Source organism: Galleria mellonella, unplaced genomic scaffold (assembly GCF_026898425.1).
Source record: "Galleria mellonella isolate WM207_F2 unplaced genomic scaffold, CSIRO_AGI_GalMel_v1 utg173, whole genome shotgun sequence".
Taxonomy (NCBI): domain Eukaryota; kingdom Metazoa; phylum Arthropoda; class Insecta; order Lepidoptera; family Pyralidae; genus Galleria; species Galleria mellonella.
In genome coordinates this window covers 4,756,014-4,781,525 of record NW_026442016.1, presented here as the reverse complement: position 1 = coordinate 4,781,525, position 25,512 = coordinate 4,756,014, and the positions used below count along the sequence as shown (strand labels likewise).

At 31.6% G+C, this 25,512-nt stretch overlaps 1 protein-coding gene across 5 annotated transcripts in view; it reads right to left on the bottom strand.

The window, feature by feature from the left end:
- Positions 1–25,512, bottom strand: part of LOC113515370 (protein roadkill) — a 64,260-nt gene that overhangs the window by 30,282 nt on the left and 8,466 nt on the right. For 2 of the 5 annotated variants that reach the window (XM_031912630.2, XM_026899547.3), the window contains exon 2: positions 14,448–14,481. Coding sequence is in view for 2 of the 5 variants with exons in the window: in XM_026899545.3 (XP_026755346.1) it covers positions 7,552–7,565 (14 nt within the window). In the remaining 3 variants the exon portion in view is untranslated. Of the gene's footprint in view, positions 1–7,441; positions 7,529–7,551; positions 7,807–14,447; positions 14,482–25,512 lie in introns of those variants that run through there. The other 3 variants (XM_026899545.3, XM_026899546.3, XM_031912633.2) reach the window with 2 other exon arrangements.

The window sequence follows — 25,512 nt, the reverse complement described above, 5'->3', positions numbered from 1 at the left end:
TAAATAAAGAGGATGTTTAATGTTCGAATTATATAGAAAAAAACAACATTTACATGATTAGTAGACCTACTACTAATCATGTAAATGTCGTTAGTTTACTATGATCAATAAAGATTTGTGCAGAACGATATAAGTAAAAAAGGAACAAAAGATGTACATTTTCAAGGTATGGTTAGTTACTTTTAACAATACTGTCTATACAAAATGTTACTGTTTAAAATAAGTTTGTTTCGTAAACCTTTAATTTGACACTCTGGTTCTTCTTAAATTTTTATAATTACATTTCAGGTTAGCAAATTTGATGTAACTTTAATTCATCCGATGTGATACGACGCGAAGCATAAACAATAATTTTTGAAAATTCTGTCTGTCTGTGGATTTGTTCCGGCATCATGCAAAAACTAGTGTAACAATTTGAATACAGTTTTCACTGTTATATTCCTGACGATCTATATAATTAGATCTCGATATATCATCTACAAGTGATCTATTTAATTGGTGTATCTAATTTACCATTTTACGAAGTAACGGGGAAAAGTTAGTTTAAAATATTTTTATTCACCATAAATTGTGGGATAGGTTGTAATCGGCAAGATAAAATAAATTAAAATATCTATGACTTGCAAATAAGAACATTTGAAAATCCCTCAAGTGTGGGTCATGCACAGTAGAGATCACATACTATTATATAAACATTTTTAATGAAATCGAACTAGAACCCACAGCTTTAGTAATTTCTAAATATTAATCCCGGATATGGTTAATTTATGTATTAAATTTAATTTAGAAATGTTTTGCTTTTTAAAAGTAAAAAAAAAATTAACATTGTATACAAAAAGGTAGGATGGAAATAATTAGATGGTTCAGATTGTTTAGTTTTCTTTACCTTTATATATATATATATATAAATATATCTGCTTTATACTCATTCTGTAGGTGCCTGAAGAGAGGAAGAGTGGTGAAATAGAAAGAGTAATAGCTTTTTCATTCCACCATTCTTGCTCTCGACAATTTCTAACAGGCATACAGAAGCTGCGTATGCGATTTTCACTTCAATGGTTTCGGGTCATGCCGCACAATAAGGGGCACAAGGTAAAAGATGGTGCATTGAAAATGGCCTTAAGCCCAATAGCGATCTGCGCGTTGCTTCCTATTGGCGTCGAGGCGACAATGCCGCCGTCGCCGCCGTTGTCAGCTGCCACGAAGGTGACGGAGCAACAAAGGTCGATCATCAGTTTATTGCTAGGTGAAGATTCAACCATTCACCATAATTTTATATATAATGTACAAGGTAGATAGTATAATAATGGATGGTTTCAAACCGAATATAAATTCTTTATCAAATATTTGTGTAATGTGTAAAATATTTGTATAACAAATGTTTTATCAATACCTACTAATTTCAATGTTCAAGGTTCAAAATCTATACATAAATAACGTAATATCGAAAATAATTTTAACATAATTACGTCTCGAACTTTCTATCTTCAAACGTAGATTACTTTGTTCTCGAGAAAAGCAGATAGACAGTAGAGTTGGTAGAGTTGTCATTTAGCATTAAAGGACCATATTAACAATCTAGCTAGGTAATATAATAAAAGACTGACAGCAAGCAACCATAACATAAATGAAAAATATTTACTACAACGTACCTTAAAACAAAGCGATTTGTTATCAATGGGATAAATTGCAAGTTGTAAATTTATCGTTACAATAAAGCTAAAATCAGTGACCCTGAATCATTAAACAAGAATAAGGAAGGCGAAACACAAACACTCCTGTTTACAGGTCAACTGTCACAGGGGCTGACTACTAGCACGAACGTGGGAGGTAGAGGGACGCGAAGAGCGCAGGGACCGCACGGGGGAGGACCCTGACACAGATCCAAATTCATCAGTGTACCGCCGTGAAGGCCTCGAGATTCGGTTGCTATATTATCATCGATTCCTTAACGCACCATGCCGTGTAACGCACAAAATGGGTCAACGCGCGTGACTCTCCGATGAAATGTTGAAGTACTCGCTATGTGTCCCCATTCCGAATTACTCCCTCGGCAAATTAACGCCACACGCTACCGTGCTCTAAATCTACCACAGATAAAATTATAAACTGTTAGGTATATCTATAATTATTATCAGTCACATTTTTAACTTGTACTTCTAGACTTGTAAAGTCTAGATGATGTTGTTATTCACAACAAATTGTACAAAAGTAGGTTCTCTGTGGAATAGTAAGCATCAGGATAACCTTGTTAATTTGTAACCTACTTATTTTTATCTACTTATTAACCAAATAAATAGGTCTTCTGAATATTGAGTGAGAACAGTTTATACTTCAATACACGGAAATTAGGAGAACATACATAACCGGGTCTCGTCAGTATCACAGATTACTTTTACCTCAGTATGAGTGAAAGCCATTGTCTCGAACCCTTTTCATGAATGATATGTAATTAGATATTTGTTTAAGGGGTATAAATTATATCTGAAATACAGCTAGAGAACATGGATAGAAAATAAAAATATTTTTTTAAATCTATCATATAAACTAGTGCTCATGTAAATGATTTAAGATTTTCATATTAAAATTTCTATTTAATTAGGAAGATGATTCTAATACGTGAAAACTCTGAGTATTGGATTATTATACGTTTTATATTAGATTACAAATAAATAATCAAAAAAGTATAAATGGTCTAGTCTGTGACATAAATTAAGTTTTCTATCAGAGGGAGACTGTACAAAAGTTGTTTGCTTGGACACCTCTGTCCCATTCATGTTTCTACCGTGAATCTGTTGTTTTTGCATGACTGTGTTTCGTTTGAAGAGTGGAATATGGCAGTGAATTTACAGGGTACAGAAGAATAATACCCGAGTCCTCAGAAATGGCAACGTATGGGAGGTATCATGAGCGTAACAGTATACTCCGTTATGTCCATGGTACTGCTCATGTCTATAGGCGACGGCTACCATTTTTCATTAGGTGAGCCGTCAGCTTGTTTGCTATTCTAAATTGCGTAAAAAAAAACTGAAAAATACTTTAACAGTTTAATATTTAAATAGTAATAATATACTGCTAGGAAATACAAGCTACTACTGTTACTATTATTATAAACAAAACAAAGTTTCTGTTGAAGTAAAAAAATTAGGAACTCCAGATATAGTTATCTTTTTATTTTTTCAAATATAACTAAAATTAGAAAGCATCAAAATAAATGAAAAACACTTTTGAAACTTACAAATGCAGCTCTTCTATATTACTCCAAATTGCAAATCGATAGTATTAATTTTAAATATAACGCTATGACAGAAGGAAGGACAGACGGACAAAGTCGCACCATAAGGGTTCCTTTGGACCCTTTTGGTTCGGAACCCTGAGAACACGAATATTGGTAGTTTTATAAGCCTTTGAGGGTTGTTAAAAAAATTATACAACTTGAAATAGCAAACAAGCTGACGGTCCACCCACAGAAAGTGGTAACTGTTACCTAAAGTCATGAAGATACATACATAACATATATACATAGAACGATTGTAAGTAATAGGGACGTTAATCTCCATTGCTAGCAATATAGTTTGTCAGGTCGACCTCCACGCGGTTCCCCCTGAAAACCGTCGTGATTAATTGTTGCCGAATCGATTACAATGGGCTAACTAACTTGGTTTCACCCCCACCTATCACCGCTCATTGGTGTCCCATCAGCGAATATATATTGCGAAGGCTAGGTAACTATTCCATTACTATTCATTAAGAACTAGATAACTGATAAATATACTATAAAAAAAACGCAGATATAATTAGAAATACAATAGAAAAACGCACAGACCAATGCAAAATACGACAATACATATATTAGTAAAGCATAGTGCAGACCTACAAGTACCATGGTATTATTATTATTGTAGTAGACAAAACACCCATGACGATATATATGATGTTTATGATTAATGGTTTTAATAACGTTAAAAAAATCTGGAATTAGTTGTTCTCCGCGACCTTTGTCTGCCTTTATATTTAATTTACAGTACACTTGCATTGTAGTAGTTATTTATCATTCTATATATCTATAAATAACAGTTAAAAATGGTTAAATCTTTCATTCACATAGATAAAAGAACAAAAGATTGTGTTCCACCAAAAAAAAAAAAAAACAATATCAAATGGTGCAAAACCAGTTATTTTGATTAAAAACTAAATTACTGAATCGATTTTCATAAAATACCTATGGGAACCAATCTGTAAGTATATCCTTTCAGATAAATCATAATTTTCTAAATAGGTTCATAACTGACGGAGTTATGACGTAACAAACATAAAAAATACAGCCGAATTCAGAACCTCTTTTTTTTAAGTCGGTTGAAAATTACGTAATATGCAATTATAATTATATTAATCACTCATCTACAAACATTAAATAAAACCAATTCCTTGACCTTTTTAGGCATAAGTGACAATGGTCCGTATAATATGGATTTAACAGTAACCTTGATGTTTCGCATTATTGAAACGCGTTAAATAGCATTAGTAAAAGAAAAGCAAGAGGTTTCAACATAATTAAGATAGTGAAACTATAATCGAGATCATCATACAAAAGAGAAGGCGCCACGCATCGAGCCGAAGAAGAAACGACGACGCACTTTCCATCGACAAAGATGTTATATTCAAATTGTAAAATTTCACCGAAGATATTAGCAGAACAGCAAAATATAATTATAAAATGCATAGTGAAATTATGCACAAAAATTATTTCTTGTACTTTTGCACATAATTATTATTCACACATGACAAGTTTGGCATTATTAAAGATTAAAGTATGTATGTTTCTCTTAGTACAATTAATATGAAGTCTTGTTAAGAAATAAATTCTTTACTAGTAAATAAGTATTAATTTAAAGATGAGTTATCAATTTTATTCGCAATCACAATGTAGAGTTTCGTTCCTACGAGTATTCTTTAGCGATGGTTTAAATAGCCTTGGCCTTGTGGAATGTACACAACGTGATAATAAAGCACAGCTGGAAATTCATAATAGTTACATAGAAGAGCGAACTTAAAAATGATAATTATTATGTATTACGCAATACTTGTAAGATGTTATTTGCTAATTATACTTTTTAATGTACTTCACCATAATAAGGACAACGAATTAATGATAAGCTGCAAATATCTGAAAATGGCGTATTCATGACGCTATTAGAACTTGGATTATTGCCAGGGCAAAATAAACAAGATTATCTTTTTCAATGACAACATTCTTTACGATTTACGTTTAATTATTTAAACTACACCATTTTGCGTTCAGCTAACGGACATTTCTGTTTAACTGAACGTTATCGTAACCGAAATACAACGTCGGTCGGAGCCGCCAAAACCCACTTTAGTTATCGCATTCCGTTGTCAGCGAAACAGGAGCACACGAAGCATTGAGAGCGGGTTCGGCCGCAATCTTTAGCTTTGTGAACGCTCAACGCTCACCGGCCCTCGGCTAAATTGATACATTCTTGCGAAATAACCTCGCCCAACTTATTTGAAACACAATCGAAACATAGAAACATCTGGTTCACAGTCTGGTATAGATTCTACGATTGCAAATTAAGTACATACTTAGCGAAACTATAATATTTATTTGTATATAATTCATGTGTTATATTCCTTTTTTTTAAATGAATAAATAAACTGTTATTTAACGAGGGGTGATTAACTTAAGTATATACTTAGCTAACTATAACATTGTTGTTTAACGAGGTGGATGATTATGTCAAATTTAATCACTTCACTTTAGTGATTAGTTCAATAGTTTACAGTACCAGCGTAGGTAACAATTCGTTATCCATTACATGCCTATTCTGTAAACATGTTAGATGTAGGAATAATGAAAGAGGAAGCAGGAATAATAATGAAAACCAACAAATATATTCATTTGGTTTTAGAAAGTTTAATATTTTAAGTTTTTAAAAGATAAGAATATGCTACTGTAATAAAATACTAAGATTTTCGATAGAACAAGATAGTAGTAAGTTTTTCAATATATTCTGTCTGTGAAGACCAGCGACCTCAGAAAGAAGCATCACAAATCCTCATTTCATCCTCAAACCGATATAACCTAACTACCTTGGTATAGACGAAGTCTCTTGCTTTAGGGGAGAAAATACGACCGCGACTCCCTCGAATATCTGTTGATACTATAAAGAGTATAATAGAATACATGTATAAAAATCTATCTCTACCTATAGAAAATTAAGTAAGCCTTGTGAAGCACAAAATATAACAATAAATAAAAGCATAAAAACTTCTGTACTGTATGTATATCAAATTATTATACGAACTATCGCATAAGTCATATTACTAGCCGTTAAAAACAATTGTTTAACAAGAATTCTTTAATGGCATGTATAATAATAATGAATTTGAATTAAGTAACATTAAATCAATTCATGTGGAATAGGTTTGTATTAATTATACATTGCACATGATAGAAAACTTGATTGATAAATATGACAAAGCCTCTAATAATGGAATCATCATAGCGTCTTTAAAAACGAGACTGTTAAAATTTTAAAGCATAACAAAAAATAAAATATGAAATAAGGTCCCTCTGCGAGCTTAAGGTTTTCCGGCCTCAGAATATTTACTACCTGCTTAAGAATAGCTGTTCGAAGTAGGTGGCATTTTATACAAATATCTAAAATTTTTGCACACTTAAAGTCGTATTGTTTTTCAACATAAGTAAATGATCTGTTTTGCAAACTTTTTATGGTTTAGTCGCGGATGATGATAAATTAGATACAATAATACTTAATTTATTTAATGAAACTATCCTTGAATTATATACGAGAATGTCAGCCAAGTTACACTGTTTTTGCACATTATCTAATTTTTGTGAATTTAATCATTCAGATACATTTTAGATAAATTACTAAAAACGAAATCCCACCAATGTCAAACGACAAGAAAAATAAAAGTGGGGTTCAAATTGGTAGGGTGGCTATTATAGGTAAGGGTGCGATGAAGTAAAGCGAAACCGTCGAAATAGCATTAATATAATATTAGAATATTACGTCTAGACAGAAAACTTAATATATTATTGGTAATTGACAATAATGACGAAAAATTTCAGAAAGAAATAATATAGAAGCACCGGATAAATAAATATTTCATGTCATGTTAGCAATGATTGTTAGTATAAAAGCCTAGACTACCTAATTCGATTTCTAAATCGCTCCTTCTGTTACATGTCGTTAGACGTTCAGCTTACACAACAAGGAAAGTTAAGTGCGTGTGTGGGGCTACGCGACTTTCGCTTATTGTAAAAATATATGAAACCAACGCACCATAAAATATCACAAACAAACATCTTCACGACATGACATAAACACAGTAGCTGTAAGATACCCTTAAAGCAAGTCAGGTGTTGATATTTCATTGTAATCATATTCCATACCTGTCTCAAATTATCTAAATCAAATGACAGACCAACCGACGGAAAGTCCTTCGATGAATATGATAAAATAAACTAGTTCCGCGTTGACTCCAACAACCAAAATAGCTCACCTGGCTAAGGCCATTATTCTTTCGTATAATCCAATTTCCCAAAACAGTGACACCACTTCAAACAAACAAAACACCACAAGTCAAGCAGTAAAGTTTAATAGTGTCCACTGAAACTGAACAACACAAGTGTGCAAAAGTGTATCACGTTTGACAGTTTCACTTCACCACATGGCTAATAAGTTTTGTGCGTTACCGCGACAGACGTTTAATACGATCGACGTTTGACGGGCGACTGAAATGGCGAAGTCTGTGGTTGGGGATCGAGTCGGTTACGCTGTTGTATTGTGAGCGCTGCTCTCGCCGAGCAGAGAACGGAGTGGAGGCGCGGGGTCAGTGAGGGCGGAGCGCGAGTGCCCGACCACCGGCGCCCGCGGGACAGCTGCGCAACACGGACCCTTTCTCCGTTGTCTCCATTGTAATAGTGAAAGCTTAAACCTGGTACTGTTTTGATAACTTAAATTTATTTTATATTGAAGTAAATTGTTTTTGCACTTCGGTTTTGTTTAGGAGAATAATTAATTTATTTTAATTTTGTTGACCTGCTTGAGATAAATAATAAATATGACTGTAGTCTCTTAGACATTAACGACAGTTAAGAGTTGTGATAATAAAGACTTAATCAAACAACTTACTCTGAACAAAATTATTTAAATCTAATGCCGCAAGGGTTGCCGTCAGCTTCATCTTAGCGGGGTTAAAAAAAAACTAACGAAATTCACAAATTTCCCTTTGCGTCCCGAAGCCAATAACAGGTGAATAGTGAAAGCATATATAAATAACGTGACACGAAAAAGACCTTCATAAACATAGTACTCATATCTTCTGTATTGTGAAATAAATATATACGAAGAGTTAAAATCATTTTCTTTTTCCGATTTCCTAAATCCTATAAGTAGTACTAATTATCGTAAGGTTTAGTAATAATAAATTATTATGATAATATATATTTATATTTTCGGAAAATAAATGTCTACCAATAATAGAGATCGTATTGTGAAAAAAGCCAAGACTGAAAAGGTTACTACTGTCGTGAAGTTGTATAGTTGCTATGTCTTTCGAATTTTTCTGAAAAGCTATTTGAGAAGAACCCACTATTAGAACAGTCATAAGCAAGCATGAATTTTTTATTCTGGGGATTTGTGAAAACGAGTAGTGTGTATTAACCAAGTGTTGGATTGTAGAACAGGGGCAATGTAAAAACGAATATGGTAAAGATATACGACAACTTAACAATGGCCGCAGCCAGAATTCTTAGCCAGCCTTACATGAGGCGAAATAAAAAAAAGCAGTCTCAAACTGGTCGAGAACAAAAACTGTTACATCTAATTATAAAATCCTGAATTATAACCATTCTAAATGATACAACAGTGTATCTAATGCATTTCACATTTACATTAGCCTTCATTGATACATTTAAACAGTACAAATACAGTCAGTCAACTACGGCGGGTGCCTAAAATATTCAGTTGCAATTGGAACTTGGTTCAGTGCACGAAGGGAGAAGTTGTTGCCCCCGTGTGAAGCCTTGAGCGCCCCGCTTGCCGATGCTCTCTTTGTATATTAGTAACTATTGAATTTACTAAAGATTTATTAACACTGATTATATTTAATACAAATAAAAAAAATAATGAAAATAAAGTACTGATATGAATAATTTATAATAGCATTAGCTATTGTGACTACATAAATAAAAGATTTTATGATGCTTCAGTTTAGAAAATACAAATAACTGTAATAAATTTCATATTTATCATAACTTATACAGGTACGTGATTCAATGTATACCTAATACAATAATCAAAACAAAAACACGTTTATTACAATCATAACGCGTGCATTGGTTGCGACTGCAAAATGTCAGTAAGGGCATACGTGTGACTGTGAGGGTACATACAATGTCATTCAGTCATATCCCTTCAATGACGTTGAAAACACTCGTCAACCTTGGCTCGGAATTTTAGGGTTGAGCATCTAAAGGAAAAAGGAAGTTACGCCGCCGGATTCCTCGATCCACCTTACCTGCGAAGGATGTTTCGATCTTTGATTTCTCCTTGAAATGTCATCTAACATCTAATAAACAATAGTATGCAAAAGAATACAGAAAAGTATCGCATACATAATGCATATGATTATATTATGTAGTTATTTACCGTTATTTAAATATTAAATGTAATTTCGATGTAACATTTATTACAAACAAAAATAAAGGAACCACGTAAATTTAAAGATTATTATACTCTCTAGTATAATAAGTTCAATAAATGATAAAAACTGTAAACTATTTTAAACTCGGTAAGCGTATCCAACAAGAGAGCGTTCATTTTTAAAGGACTTCAATTTTTCATTGAGTAGCAAAGTACTTCTATATGTGGAGCAAACTGTATATGTTGATATACTATTCCATCGGTGCGTTTTATTTGTTTTTTAAAATATCTGTATATTTATTATTCATTTACGCTTAAATGACTGAACGCACGGAATCCGTTACAAATAAAAATTAATGCAGAGATGAATATCATAATTTGAAAGATTTATCTTTTGTTTTATTAATATCCATCATAATGAAATGTACTTGGATAATAAAAATAAGTATATAATTATTTTTATTATCTCAGATCCTATTAGTGGCATTTTATTACTTATTAGCTTTTCCATGCTACTTCGTACATGTGGATTTCAGGAATAACAAATCAATAGACAGACTATTTCTAAATGGCGTATCACGATAAAAGATACTAAATTTTAAGTATACCTTTAGGAACACAATTGTGAAAAACGTATAGGTATTGATGCGGTAATTTTTGCATGATATTGAAACAAACAGACCGGCATACATAATTAAAAAATAAGTTGTTTTGGTTTCTATTGCTTTAATCAGGACCCCTCATATAAATTTATCTTAAATAATTTTAAAGTACAGACATCGTCTTGTTAGTTAATAACAATTTTATTATAAGTATTAGCAAGATATAGGTATTTGCTAATACTTATTATCCACATATCACACAGTCTATGTACTTTTTGCTATTGAGATCAATCTGATAGTTAATATGTTTATTAATGTCTTAATAATAGGTTCTTTAATAATATTAACTATTGCTTAGAATGGAACTTCTGTCCATAAAAATCTTAAGAGCTGTGTGTGTACAGCTAGGCTGCAATAATTTTTTAACGTTTTAGGATACGAGGGGATTAAGTGTAACTCGAAAACATATATGGCATAAAATTGTAATACATTAATTAAAAATTTTAACACGCCTTCTATTTTTTGGCTCTTCTGTTTAAATATGTATGAAAAATTTGTGTAATAATTTATTTTGGTTTTAAAAGAGGTGTTCCTTGTATATTTACCAAAAGAACCATTATGTAAAGGAGAATGGGTCACTTTACATATAAACCAGTGGAGTTGTTTATTTATTCTAGCGACTACTGTTAATTGCTATGTTGTAAATATTTACAATTACTAATTTTCGTTTCTCAGTTTCAATATTACTAACATTAGTAATATTGAAGCTGAGAAACTCGTGTTTAAAATTTTATAAATCTAATTATAAATATATAATTTCTAAATAATAATAATAATATTTGTTTTTCTTAAATAACTCTTTCTAAATTTGTCGCATTCATGAATAGAAATAAAAATACTGTTCATTCGAGAACTACGCTACCTGTATATTTCTTTAATATGTATTTTATTGCACCAATATAACAGGACTTGTTGAAGAATTGTCAATAAACATATGTAGTACAAAAGGCGGTTTTTTACTAAGCATTCTTTTCCAGATAAACTTTGGATAAAAGTGGTAGTGGTGCATTAAAAAAAATTAATGTAAAGCAACCTACCAATACTACTACCTATATACTACCTTTCAATAATACCTATATCCCTTTAAGTGAATATAGCGAGTTGTTTGTGACACACCTACAGCGTAATACTTGTTTGGCAATCTTAAACATCAATAAATACTTTCGCAATCGAGGAATTAATCAGAGGAGAAATTAAAAACTTAATTAAATTTTCTTTATTCAAATATAATTTTTTTTAGAAACTACTACAAGTGCCACAGATCCGCTCGCGCACACTTTCCTCGATTAACTTTCTCATTTACAATGCGAGTTGACCTTTCCTTTCTATAGCACTCACTTCGAATAAGGGTCAATTGACAATTCAAATTACATATTTAAAAAATAGATATGGATTAATGCTCATATTCACAAACTACTTGGACGTAGGTATGAGATGTCAGTTAAGAATTAATTCCTAAGAACTTTTGATAATACGACCTCATAGAACTAGAAACTTTTAGGTTTGTACAATCCAACATAATTTAATAATCATTCTTAGCTAATGTATCCATATATTTTTTTAAATATTTATTTAGAAAAAATCGATAGAAACCAGATTATTTAAAAATCTATGTAGATAACTCACTCCCAAATTAAGTAAAAGTATCTCAAATTGTAAAGGTATTTTCGAGTATATAATCAGATTAAAGTTCAGAAAGGTGAGATAGAACGATTTGTTATTTCGTAGAACTGTAATGGAAGTTATTTTTAAGTGATTTCTAAAGGTAGAATCGGGATACAAATTCTAAATCGACTTCGATAATATTTTTTATAATATAGTTAAATCCCGTCTTGACCACAATTTTGTCACGATAGAATTTTCAAAGCAAAATACAGTATATAATTAAATAGCGAAATTCTACTAGTTGCCGAACAAAATTTACATAATTCCGGTAAAACAAGCATAAAAAATTTTACGTATCTATACAACATCTCGTTATCCATTTGTGAGTTTATAGAGTAAAATCAAACTTTGGAATTGTCTCTCATACAGAAATGTCGTCTTAGATTGTTTTGCCCTATGAACAATCTCCAAGTTACAACAAACTATACGAATAGAGGTTATTTGTCCGAGTTTTGCGACATAAGGCTATCGACACGAGCATAGAATTTATTTTACCAATAAGTTCTTAAATTTCTTAGACTAGAATTGTAGTACCAAAGGTATGAATATGGTATCTATCCCAAAGCAATTGCAATTTATTGGTGATACTTGTACTTCTGTAATAGTTACATGTGATAGTCTACGGTTGCCGATCGACATTTGTTCACTTTTATAAATATAACAATTGTATGAAAATACTTTTTTGAGACTACAATTAATAGGTGATTATAATCCTGAAATAAGACGATTTCCTCATACATAAGAGTTCATTCATAACGTCATCAATAACTTTTGGATACATTTTATAATTTCTGACCACACAGGTACGTAATAATACATCATTTACGATTGTTTTGTACCAAACAAATTGACTTTAATTATGGTAAAACCTGATATTTTGATTTTAAAACTAAACTACTGAACCGATTCTAATAAAATTTCTATGGTACCAATCTGCAAGTATTATATCTTTTTAGATAAAAAAAAGAATTTTGCAAATCAGTGTCTGACGGAAAAACTTAAAAAATACAACTCAATTAAGAATCTCCTTGTTAAAAAGTCGTTGAAAATAAAGTCATTGATTCACAAAACGAAAGAGGGAGACTTTGTACAAAAGTCGATTGCTTGGGTACCTCTGTTCCATTCATGTTTCTACCATGAAGCAGTTGTGTTTGCTTGGCTGTGTTTCGGTTTGAAGGGTGGCGTGAATTTGGCGTGAATTTACAGGGTACAGAGGAATAACATCTGAGTCCTCAGGAATGGCAATGCATGAGGGGTATCATAGGCGAAACAGTATACTCTGTTATGTCCATGGTACTGCTCATGTCTATAGGCGACGGTTACCACTTTCCATCAGGTGGGCCATCAGCTCGTCTGCCATTCTAAGTTGTATAAAAAAAAAACGAAAGAAGAAATATTATACTTAGCATGTTTATAGCAAAAATAATCGTCAAAACTTGTATCGTTGTTGGTTTTTAGTAATTCATTCCTTATCTCAGGCAAATAAAATTAGTACTTAGCTCATTAAAATATCATTTCAAGGTTATTTATTATGTGTTATGACGTGTACATATAACATATTTACATTATATTCAATGTAACTAATTTATATAATCAAAAAATAATATTCATAAATATATGAGAAGTTTCATTTTAATTAGTTATCAAGATTTCGACTTTCGTGAGATATGTACAAGCGAGAAAGCTTGCTATTGAGAAGCTAGTGAAAACCCTATAGCGAAATCAGTTTACACGGATAGAAACCTAGTAAGTATAGAGAAACTTGTCTGTTAGTTGTGATATCTAAATATGAGAGACTCCAATGAAAGGGAAATGTATTTTCCAAAATTTCTATAACCAGTGTTGTGCTATTTTCTTTTCGTAGATAAACGGCGGATCGCAGTAGTGAAAGTGCATTTCAAGTGTTGCGCTTGCGCATCGCATTCAGAGCATTTTTCAGTCGTGAGGAGAGAGGGAGAAACGTAAGAAAGCGTCAGCGAGCTGGCGAAGGTATAGTAAAATTTGAAAGCGCTACACAATAGCGCGTTGTCGAAATTGGAAAGTTGAGTGGCGCGCGTCCATTGCGTAACAGCTCTTACGGGCTGCGGCGTGACACTGCCGATAGGTACCATGTGACGTCATCGGCATGAAAGTGCATCGAACGCCGCGCACCGCCCCTCTCATCGCTTGGTGCACGTGCGATGCAACCAGCACTGCGCTTCCTGCATCAGAAGACTTTCTATTGGGAAACGCTGCACTGTACTTATCACTTGCCTTCTCTCCTATTGGGAAATTCGACTCTCACACACCGCGACATGAAACGAGATGCATCTGATTGAGAAATAACATAATCGGCTTACACAACTACATGCAGAGTAGGCACACGATGTTTCGGAATCAAATGCATCTTATTTAGGCTATAATTTTAACTATAATAGATACTTACACTTTTGTAATGCTCGCAGTACCAGCAAAAAAATCTGTAATAAAAAATAATTCAAGTCAGAAATGCAATATTATAACAAAACTGCTATGTAACTTTTATAGTAATCCTTATTTCCTAACTAGTATTATAAATGTGAACAGATTGTTTGTTTTATATTAGTAACAAGTCAACTCAAATTTGGTGTACACATACTGCTTTGTAGCCTAGTCATGTAGACGATATTTGCGGATATAAACTAAAATATTACTAACTATACAAATATAAAGAGAAACTGAAACTAAGTCGAAACTGAAACTAATTAATGAAAACCAATAGTAAAATATAATAATAGTACTTAAACTAATAATATATAGTACTTAAACTAGTGAACAGATCCTGTAAATTCTTTTAATATGGATATTTTAAGCTCATCGTGAGGCGGACTCTATTACTTATGAAAAATTCAACGGAAACGAAGACAATAGATTAGTGCGAGCGAAGGCGCGTAAATAGCTAAAACATGTTACATAATTAGATTCACGTTTTATTGGCCAACAACAAAAAATAGAACCTTTACATTTAGTATTTTATCTTGTAGTCTAATTATGTTATGAAGTATTATATATATATATGTATATATTTTATATATATATATATATATATATATATATATATATATATATATATATATATATATATATATATATATATGTATATATTTTTCATTTATTTACTATCTGTGCTCACGACTTATTATATTACATTATATTACGATATATGTACTAACTGGATTTCTATATTTTTATTAAAGTTCTGAAAATGGTTGAACCATTTTTTCGTGATGACGTCGTAGTAGCAGATATACATTAATACTAAAAATAAATTATTAAGGTTCAAATCTTGATAATAAATAAGTAATACAGCGAAACAGTAACATATAAAATATGAAGGGACTGTGTCAAAAATATCAGTCAGTAAGTAGTACATTGGGAATATGAATATTATATAATGTACCCATTGTAGTTACACTTGAATGGGTGAAAGGGTGGATCCTTTTTTTCGCCAAGTATAGTTCAATAAATAATATTAAATTTAATATTTTTGAGTAGAATTTATACAGTATATTATATGATGATACTCATAAATGGCTGCAAATAAAGTAATTGATGACTGAATAATATTTTAAGGACGAGACAAGGCAGTTATTCGCCTTTTCACGAGAGACTTGTCTTAAGAGTATAATTTTCCAATTTTCTTAAAAAGTATATTACAAGTATACCTATATTAAAAATAAATTGAAAACTACGAAAAGTTATAGATTTTTAAATTAAATTTTGTACGTACTTTTATATTTGAAGGTCGCCAAAAAAAATATTATTATGAACATAAATTTAAAAGGCTGGCAACACACCTGCGTGTTGTAGGTGCCTATGAGCGGCGGTAATCATTTAGCATCAGATGAGCCGCATGCTCGTTTATCTCTATATCACAAAAAGGAAAAGAATATCATAAAAAATATGTGAATGCATTAATAATAATGTAAGGACTTGATATCGTTGAAATTTTGAGTACTCGATTTGTTATTGATATAAATATAACGAATATTTAAAGAGTCAATATTTTTAAATACATTGTATAATACATAAACATAAAATTAATGTCTAATCTTTTGGTACAAGACTAAATATAACAGTTTAAATTATGAAAATGGCAACATTTTTTTTTTCTCCTGAATTCCATCTAATTGTATATAAACTTACGAGTATTTTTGACTTTTAAAAATTACTTATTCGTATATTAGTGTAACGTATTCTTACATGTCTAAAATTTTATTTCAATTGCAAGTAAAACAGCTATGTAAACGAGGCATTTTAGGGTTCTCAATCCATCATCGGTATAGCAGTATCCATTGACTACAATACAGTTTTGCTACGGATACGTCGTATACTTGATTATGATTTTTGTAATGTAAAAATAATAAATTAAATTACCTATAATATTAAAATCAACTGTGTATCTATTTGTACTCATTACAAGCTTGAAATCAATATAAGCTGCCTTGACACTGTTTGCTTTTACAGACCGACGGATGCGTATGTCAGTATAAAATGTGTTACAATGACGATAATAATAATAATGGAAAATGGATCATTCGATACAAGTCACTTGTGAAGGACGGAATTATAGAGCAAGCACATTAGAACCACCTATAGAACATCTAAAAGACCTTGGATCTTATGTATAAGTTTTTGTTATTGCAATGACCGCAAAATAATATACACTTCATAGCATTTACCATACAAATGTCATGCTGATTGACCAATAAGTGAGAGAGTTTAAAAAATTGAGGTCTCAATGCGGGACGCTCCTCAAAGGAGTTCATGGTTGAATGGAACATGAACATTGTTCAAACGTACTATAATATGCAAATCTACTTCTTTTCCCTTTACGTTAAGGTTTATAATTCAATGACTTATTTAAAGTAAGTTCCTAATTGTCAGATTGAGAACGCCTACAGATTACGAACAAGTTAATCTTTATAATCTGATTAATACGGTCCATTTTTGTTTGCCTTCAACAACGGCATTCAAGAAGTAGGTTGAGAGAACGCATCTAGATAGAGGTCCGTATATTACAAAGATTCATTAACTCATCAACGGTATATGGTTTTCAATAATAGACCTTATAGTTTATATTTTAAAAGTAATAAAGAATATTTATTTATAAAGCAGTCAGATAGTTTTTCAATCAATATAATAATGTAATTAACCAGGTAAAATACTAGAGTTAGATTGTAGATTATTGAATACAAGATATATGAAATAGGCAATTTTGAAAAAAAAAAAAAAATGTTTAAAATATAAGTGTTCACAATTACAATCCTTCACGGGATAATCGAATGCATTCGTCGACTATTTCCGTTGTGGTGAACGAAATTAAAAAATAATAATATATATATATATATATATATATATATATATATATATATATATATATATATATATATATATATATATTATTATATATAAAAATATAATTATGTCAAAATAAATAATTTTGACACAATTATATTTGAATATTTACAAGAAAGAGTTAAGCTAATATGAAATAGATTTTGAACGTTTCAAACCGTGTTTTTTTTAAACCATCGAGCTTTTTTTGTCATGGGATGATTATCAAAAATATTAGGGTACCAATAGCCAGCTCTATTGTAATATAAAAAATTCGCTTGAAATTCACACCCTGGTCACAGGCGATATTATATCTAATAGTTCATTGGTTCGGTTTAGACGTGATGTGAAACTAAATAAAATGTAATGAAATCATAAAAATAGCACATCGGATAGTGTTCATTTGTACGTTGATCACATAATACTAGAAAACAAATTAAACTGTTTTTAATTTCATAATACAGTCTGAAATATAATCATTAAATCTGTCTCTGCAATTTACTTTTAGAGCAAAATTTTATGGTGAGTCCCATAAATCCATTCAAAAGTTGTACTCTATACCGACTTATCAAAATTTTTTTTTTTTTTTAAATTAGACACAGTAAATTAAAAGAATTACACTTCATAATAGGCTCCAGTGATACGTTATTTTAATACCCATGTAAACATTTTCACATTTTCAGTCCATCGTTTCGCATGCATGCACATGAGAAATATATTGATAATATTTATTAAACTTTAAGAAATAAATAACGAAAGAACGGTGAGTGGTTAGTGGACTTTCTATTAGTTACAGCGAATAAAAGTAACGAGCAAAAGTTACGATATCTTGTGTGATATAACCGCTTGCAGGCGCCCCGCTACCCGTAGAGCAATGCAATACAAATCGGCGGAGTGTGGCCGGCGTCCAACTACTACGATCCAACGATTTCATGCCTCATTTGCCTTTCGAAACCTTCTTCTAATAATAGACAGGCTACTCTATAAGATGACATATATTATTAATCCTTTACATAGAAAAATAACAAAAGTTTAATTAACACTAGTATTCCTAAAATTTCTACTAATAAAAACATTCAAATATCTAGATTAGTACTGTAAATCATTAAGATAAAATACGTATAAATAAATCTACAACATTAGAAACTTGCAAAACTAGCTGTTGCAAGTTATGAATATCTAACAATCTGACTATGCCACATTCTCGCACAAAGTACTGGCTGGTAAATTGCAAGAGATCTCAGCGAGAAATACGTTCACCGTCCTAGATGCGCGTACTTTCGTTTTGAAATCGGCGCGCACAATTGGCCGTATCGAGACAAGGAAACCAACTGCTGACGAACACTCATGGAATACGTTTACTGGCCATGTGCTTTCTGATTTAAGGTCCCTTAGTAAGGTCTCATTCTATTGATTTTGTAACACTATTTCCAGTAGAAAATATTAAGAATTTTAGATTGTTATTGGAAACGTAAAACCTAATTGATACCTTTGACTGGATATTTTATTCTCAAGGTATATTTTTTTAACATCAATCCAATAAACATTAAAATTCTATGACGCATTGTATATTGCAAAGATTATTATTCATAATATTTTTTTTTTATAATTGTTATTGGAAAGGTAAGGAGGAAATTATTTCTATACCGGTTTTGTAATTGATAGCAATAGCAGTTCCAAAGAAAAATAAAACTCTTCAAGTAAGTCTTCAGTGCTTTAAAAATATGGAGGTTGTGAAATTTATGTTGAAAATTCTTTATTGTATTTTTTTATAATTCACAGTCAAAGCCTTATGTTGTAATTTCTGTTTTATCATAAATTTTATAGCTTAAATTCGGTCCTCATTAAAGTTCATAAAATATAAAATGAATAATTTTATAGATTTTTGACGAGAATCCCCAAATATATAATCAGCATTTTGTAAAATTTCTTCAATTACAAAGTCAGTCATTATGTAAACAGCCCGAGGTCAGTAAAACACCAAAACCAAAATGTTGATTCATTGGCTTCTACAGCATAATATTCCTTTCAACTTGATATTTACGTTTAGATATTATTATTGTTTAAAGTACTATGCGCATCGTAGTAAAAATTAAAACAAATGAATATAATTAGCTACGGCATTTTGTAAATGACATTTGCAGCGACATTTGATTTTGTATCAGTTTACAAAATATTCATTATTTTACATAATATATGCCATTTGTAAATGACGACACCGTGTGTAAACGAGCACATACCCGTACAACAATTTGCCAACATGTCAAACATTTAGATCATATTTCTTGGGATTTACATAATTATCATCTTTATTGTCCTTTTGTTAATCAAATAAAGTAACGTTGAAGAGTTATCTAAAATTTAAGATGCTACTTGTAAACAGATAGATTATAAGAAACCGTGTTTCAGATAACGAGTAATATAAAGTCTTAACAATTGAAAACAAATGGTTTTCTAACAATAAATGTTACTTTATCATTGGTCATTAACAAGATTAAAACATTACTATAAGCCTATATATTTTTTAAAATACTCAATTACAATAAGAGAAAGTTACTTGATTTTCTTTAGATGAAAAATACAAGCAATCATAAAAAACGACTAAAAAATAGTATAATGTTGATTGGCTAAGCCTGTGTTGATTATATCACTTTGGAAGTCGCTTCGCTCTCTCTACGTAGCTAAGTTTTCGGTTAACCTGAATAATAATGTACGCGAAACATCACTGCTGTTGCAATTTGTATTACATTAACCACTACATAGAGAACGTGACATAATTTCGCTAGATCTGCGTTGCTGGCTTCGAAAGAACGCTCTTGCATGGCACATGACCACACAGTTACACGAACATACTGGTAGTATGCCATGCTCAACATGTTACTTAAAACTTTATAAAATAAACTGTACCCATTAATAAGGTGCATATTACATTTTCTAGCTACAAAATTGTTAAAATAGTTTTTACTTAGTAACATTAATTTGAATGATTGGATTAAAATAAAACTTTATTAATTTTATCATTATTATTATATGACATTATTTAAAATTCTTATTTTTATCTTTATTGAAAAATAGAATTTTATTATTTATATATACGACTGGTTTTGACCGGAAAATCATGTAAACTATGAGGTAAGATCTATGAGGTATATATAATAGTTGTTAGCTGGAATGAAAGGAAAATGGATTGTTAAAAATAGACATTAATAATCGTATCACTAACAAGAACAGATCGACCTCCACGCGGTTCCATCTGGAATTAATCTTATTTTTTGTATACCGATAGCGCAGACCTGGCTACCATTATATATATATATATATATATATATATATATATATATATATATATATATATATATATATATATATATATATATACAAATAATATTAAAACGTTTGGTCGATACTTTCTAAAGATTAGGCGTATGAATAGAGCACCAGGATTCGAGTTATTTCACAAGTTTCACTATACGCCCACCATTTGCGTATCTAGGCATACGCTCTCATTAGAAACGATATAATTTTTGAGATAAAACAACCAGCCAGTCTAACTAGAATCGCTAATTTTATCATTTAAATAGGGAGCAACGTTTTATTGTCTCAATATTACCGCATGAATATAAATCTTAATAATGTGAATATAAATTGTAAGTTTATTAAGAATACAATAAGAACTAATCAATTAAAGTAATCGTATTGTATTTTAATTACCAACCACTGTAACGACGGTACTATGAGATCTACCATTTCTGTATATAATAACGTGATAAAGTTTTCGAAATCGATTTTCACGTTATTGGTGTTAATGATTATCAAATTAAATCTGACATAAAGTATCCTACCATTTACCTCTTATAAAATACATACATAGGCATATGAAGTGACATTTCATTTATGCAGTCAACGTGCGCCAGATTTCATAAGCGATCTCTCTACACCCTGATCTAGGTTAGGTGGCCGGCATCGGCGGTAGCGGTGGCGTATCGAGCGCGTCCGATGTTAACCTACATACATCGGTGGCACACTTACAGCAACCGAGTTGGGGTCGAGAGCACCCGTACCCGTAAAAATCGTGACCCAGCCCCTCTCTTGTCTTGTTGCGACCTCTGCTCTCGAATCCAAGACACCTCTCAAAATCGAGATACATTGTTACAGATTTACAGGTAAACTTTAACGAGAAATAATCATATAGCATATAATTTGATAGACATTTATATACTGTCGAACAGAACTTATCCAAGATTATAAGTTTTAAATTATTTCATTAATATCGAGGAATTACGAAGAGTTTCCATCATGCCTATAAAATAATATAGGTATGCTTACACGAAACTGCATCGGCCAATTCGCTCTTTATAATTTATGCACACGGAAGTGCTCAAGGCAATTTGAGGTAACACCAAACAGGATTTTTCATGGCTTATTTATGTGACAATTTTAATACAATGTTGACTCAAAAATATTCGTGTTGTTCATTATTGCTCAATTTGCTAGTCTGACAAAAATATCGAAATCTGTGTTGATGTTTTGGTAAGTTTCATAAGATGCACATATTGTTTTCAAAATGAAAACATATTGTTTTCATATCAATAATCAAAATAGTTATTTACCTAAATATCGTGCACTTCATAGTTTCTTTACTCGGCGTACTTCTATATTGCAAAATTATAAAAAACAAATATATCCTTATGACTATAATCCCTAGTGATGCAGTCAGAAACATTTTTCGACTGTTGGTGAATCTAACACTTACATGTCCACATTTCGTCCAGTATATTAGATCCGTCGTGCCAAGAGGCAAGCCTAGGGTTAGCTATTAATATTCTCCATTATTGCAGAGTTAGTCGAAATGCTAAATTTTTTGCTCTTGACCTGATTCGAACTTAAGATCTTTGCGGTCTATAAGTTGAAGTAGTATACCACTGGGCCACAATGCTCTCTAACTCATTTCCGTTAGCAGTTACGACGTGATTGATTAACAAACATATTTACAAACTTTCACATTAATAATATTTCTAGGATAGTAATAATTAACTATTTTTTTTATACTACTGAGGTGGCAAACAAGCATACGGTCCAGCAAGTCCAGATTTTTATAAAAACCACTCGCCCTATGTAGCTAAATTTTGGCAGGATTCCTTATGGGGTAAGAACATCCACATAGAAAGGAGTTTTCTAAATTTTCGTGATATAAAAGATTTAATAAGAAGTTTTTATGCAAGAATATCTCTATATTTATGTAAATTTGATTCTTATTATCAATACAATTATTTCAAAAATTTACATTCTGTAAAATATCTTTTGCAGTAAGAAAAAAAAATGAAAACTAAAAACTAAATTTAAAAAAAGTATTGTATTTAATATTTTATTACAGTGTAAATTTTAATAGTAACTAAGCAGCCAAAAATACATTCCTGATAAATAAAAGTCTAAAGGTTATCTGTTAACTGTCTAAAATAATGCAGTTAGAAGTTAAGATGTTTTTCCTGGTGCCAAGAACGAGACTCTGACTTAAAATTGATATTTGGTACAAAAACCAAATGCAACAAAAAAACCTACGAAGATTTCTTTTCAGTATTTAAAAAAAAATGGTTGGAACGAAAAATTTCGATGCATCACTAACTGGCCACACGCCCGAATTTCTCTTAAAATTAGCAAATATGAATGGCGGTAGCTTGCCGGCTATATCTGTAGAGTCAGTGACGACAGCTGCGGAGGAAAGGAAGGTCGTATACAGGACGACGGAGAGTCGAGTGGGGCGTCCTGTCTGGATGGGCCCAACGACCTCAAAAGACAACCGGAGACGGGTGAACGTGTAATATGGTGGAAGTTATTATGGGAGTAAGTACAGTCAAGTATTATGGGGTTAAGATTATGAATCAAACTAAGTATTCATATCTACACCTCTATGCTAATATTATAAAGAGGAAAGATTTGTTTGTTTATAATGGATAAACTCAAAAACTACTCAACTAAAAAAAAAAAAACACCCATAGAATCCTACATTACCAAAGAGTAACACTAGCTACTTTTTTCGAAAATTTTATCTACCCTTGCAAAACCAAGCTTGATCGCTAGTTAATACATATATAGTACTAGTTTGATCCAAACCAGATCCATTTGTTATAAAAAAAAAAAATTAAGTTGGAGCAAAAAATACACATTTACAAAGTTTCATTAAAATCTATTGACTTGTCTCGGAGATTACATATAATTTCTTCTTTTTCCTGGCTATTGTCCCACTTTATTTGGAGTCTGCCCTCCTAGTAATCCTGCGCCACATCGTACGGTTATGGGTTGTCATATTCCATGTCATGGAGATTACATACAACAAAGTCATATATTCAAATACATACAAAATACTAGTACGTGATGTTGTGTCGTACACAACATGAAATAATAAATGCCACAGGGCCATCGGTGTATTAGTATTCGCTATGAAAGCGCTATTAATAAATTACATTTAAAATTTGCATTATAATACTTATCTGTCAATCTTACTGAGCGAAGACTCTCACTTTATAGGGTTCCATAAGAAGTAACTATTTTAAGTGTTTATAGGTTGTTTCCACTAATGCGGCTAATGTATTCTTTCTGCTTTACATAAACATGCACACTTTTAAGAATTTTATGAAGGAGACAATTTCATAGGATCAACCGAAGGAGCTTCACTGCGAATAGCATGCAGTGCATTGGTGCGCCCGGGCCGTAAGGGTCGATGCCCGGCCTGTGTCGCTAACACCACCAATCGATAACCTGATTTGCACAACACCACTTGTCATGATTCATTCAATACATAACCGAATTACAAACGTTTAATTACTATTCGTATCTCGATTTGTTTTCATGCCGCTCAACAACAGCCGTCTGGTGTTATTGACTCTTTACTTTATGGTGTCAAAAATAACGGGAATAGAATAGCCTTTCCTTGTCAATGGTCTGATGATTTAAATATATCAACTTACAGTGCAATTTTATTATGTGTGTGGTTGAATGTCTTAACAAAGAAAGCCTGTTTGTAATTGTGACTTCTAATGGAAGTAATTACCTATTTATTAGTCATTCTGCATGGACATTGCTGATGTGTGAGTCCTAGTCAACATTTCATGGATAATTTATACGTAGATATCTTGTGATGCTGTACAATGTTATTGCATTACATTGTACATCTATGTATGTATGATCTGCGTTTAATACAGGTTGGTACTATCGTTACCGTCAGCTTGCTTTTCATTACAAGTTGTATAAAAAAACACCGTCCTGTTTATGCCATCAAGCAGCAAAGCGTTATTTTTGTCTGAAGGTTTAGTTTTACACACGGCTTAATCCACGGGAGTATCTATCTCATTTTGATGGAATTTTACGAAATCCATAGTGTAGTGTACACATTTAGTATTACAGTTACTATTATCCATTAGATGAGCAGTTAACCAGTTTGCCCAGACTCGCAGTAAAATAAAAAAGGTCAATGCAATAACCATCAAATACTAAAGTTTTAAATATAAAAACACACTCGCACACCGAGGAGCCATGTCTGCAAATAGGTTTTTTAATGACAATCTATTTGATATAAGATTTAAATTGATGATTTATACAAATGTGTTTCTAAATATAAAATAAATACTAAAAATTATTACTATCTCTTGGCAACAATATCTAAATTATTATTATTATTAATAGTTATGTTATACTATTTTACTATGGAACCCTAAAACCAAACGATTATGATGCGTGTGATGTCGGGACAATGCAAACGTCCAGGCGAGTTGCGTGCAACATGAGGTCGACGTCCTATAGACTGTAAAGCTTGCAGAGGGATACTGACCTGTAAGTACCGATCAAAGCTAAACAGCAATTGTAACCCATTCCACGTATTCATTTCAGCTTCCTAGATCTTACGTCATACATTATATCAACTAACGCTTCGAGGTGAATTAGGTGAGTACTGTATTTATTGAGACATAGGGGATCTCATCTTCGTTTTCAGCTGATGGATAAAGGGACTAATCAGACCAATTCAAAACAAACGAAAATTTTATAGAAAACTTGTCTGCATGTGTCTCTATTCTTTTTTTGTTTCCACAACCAGTCAGTTGTGATTCATTATTTTCCTGTTTGGAGGGTGGGATATGTTT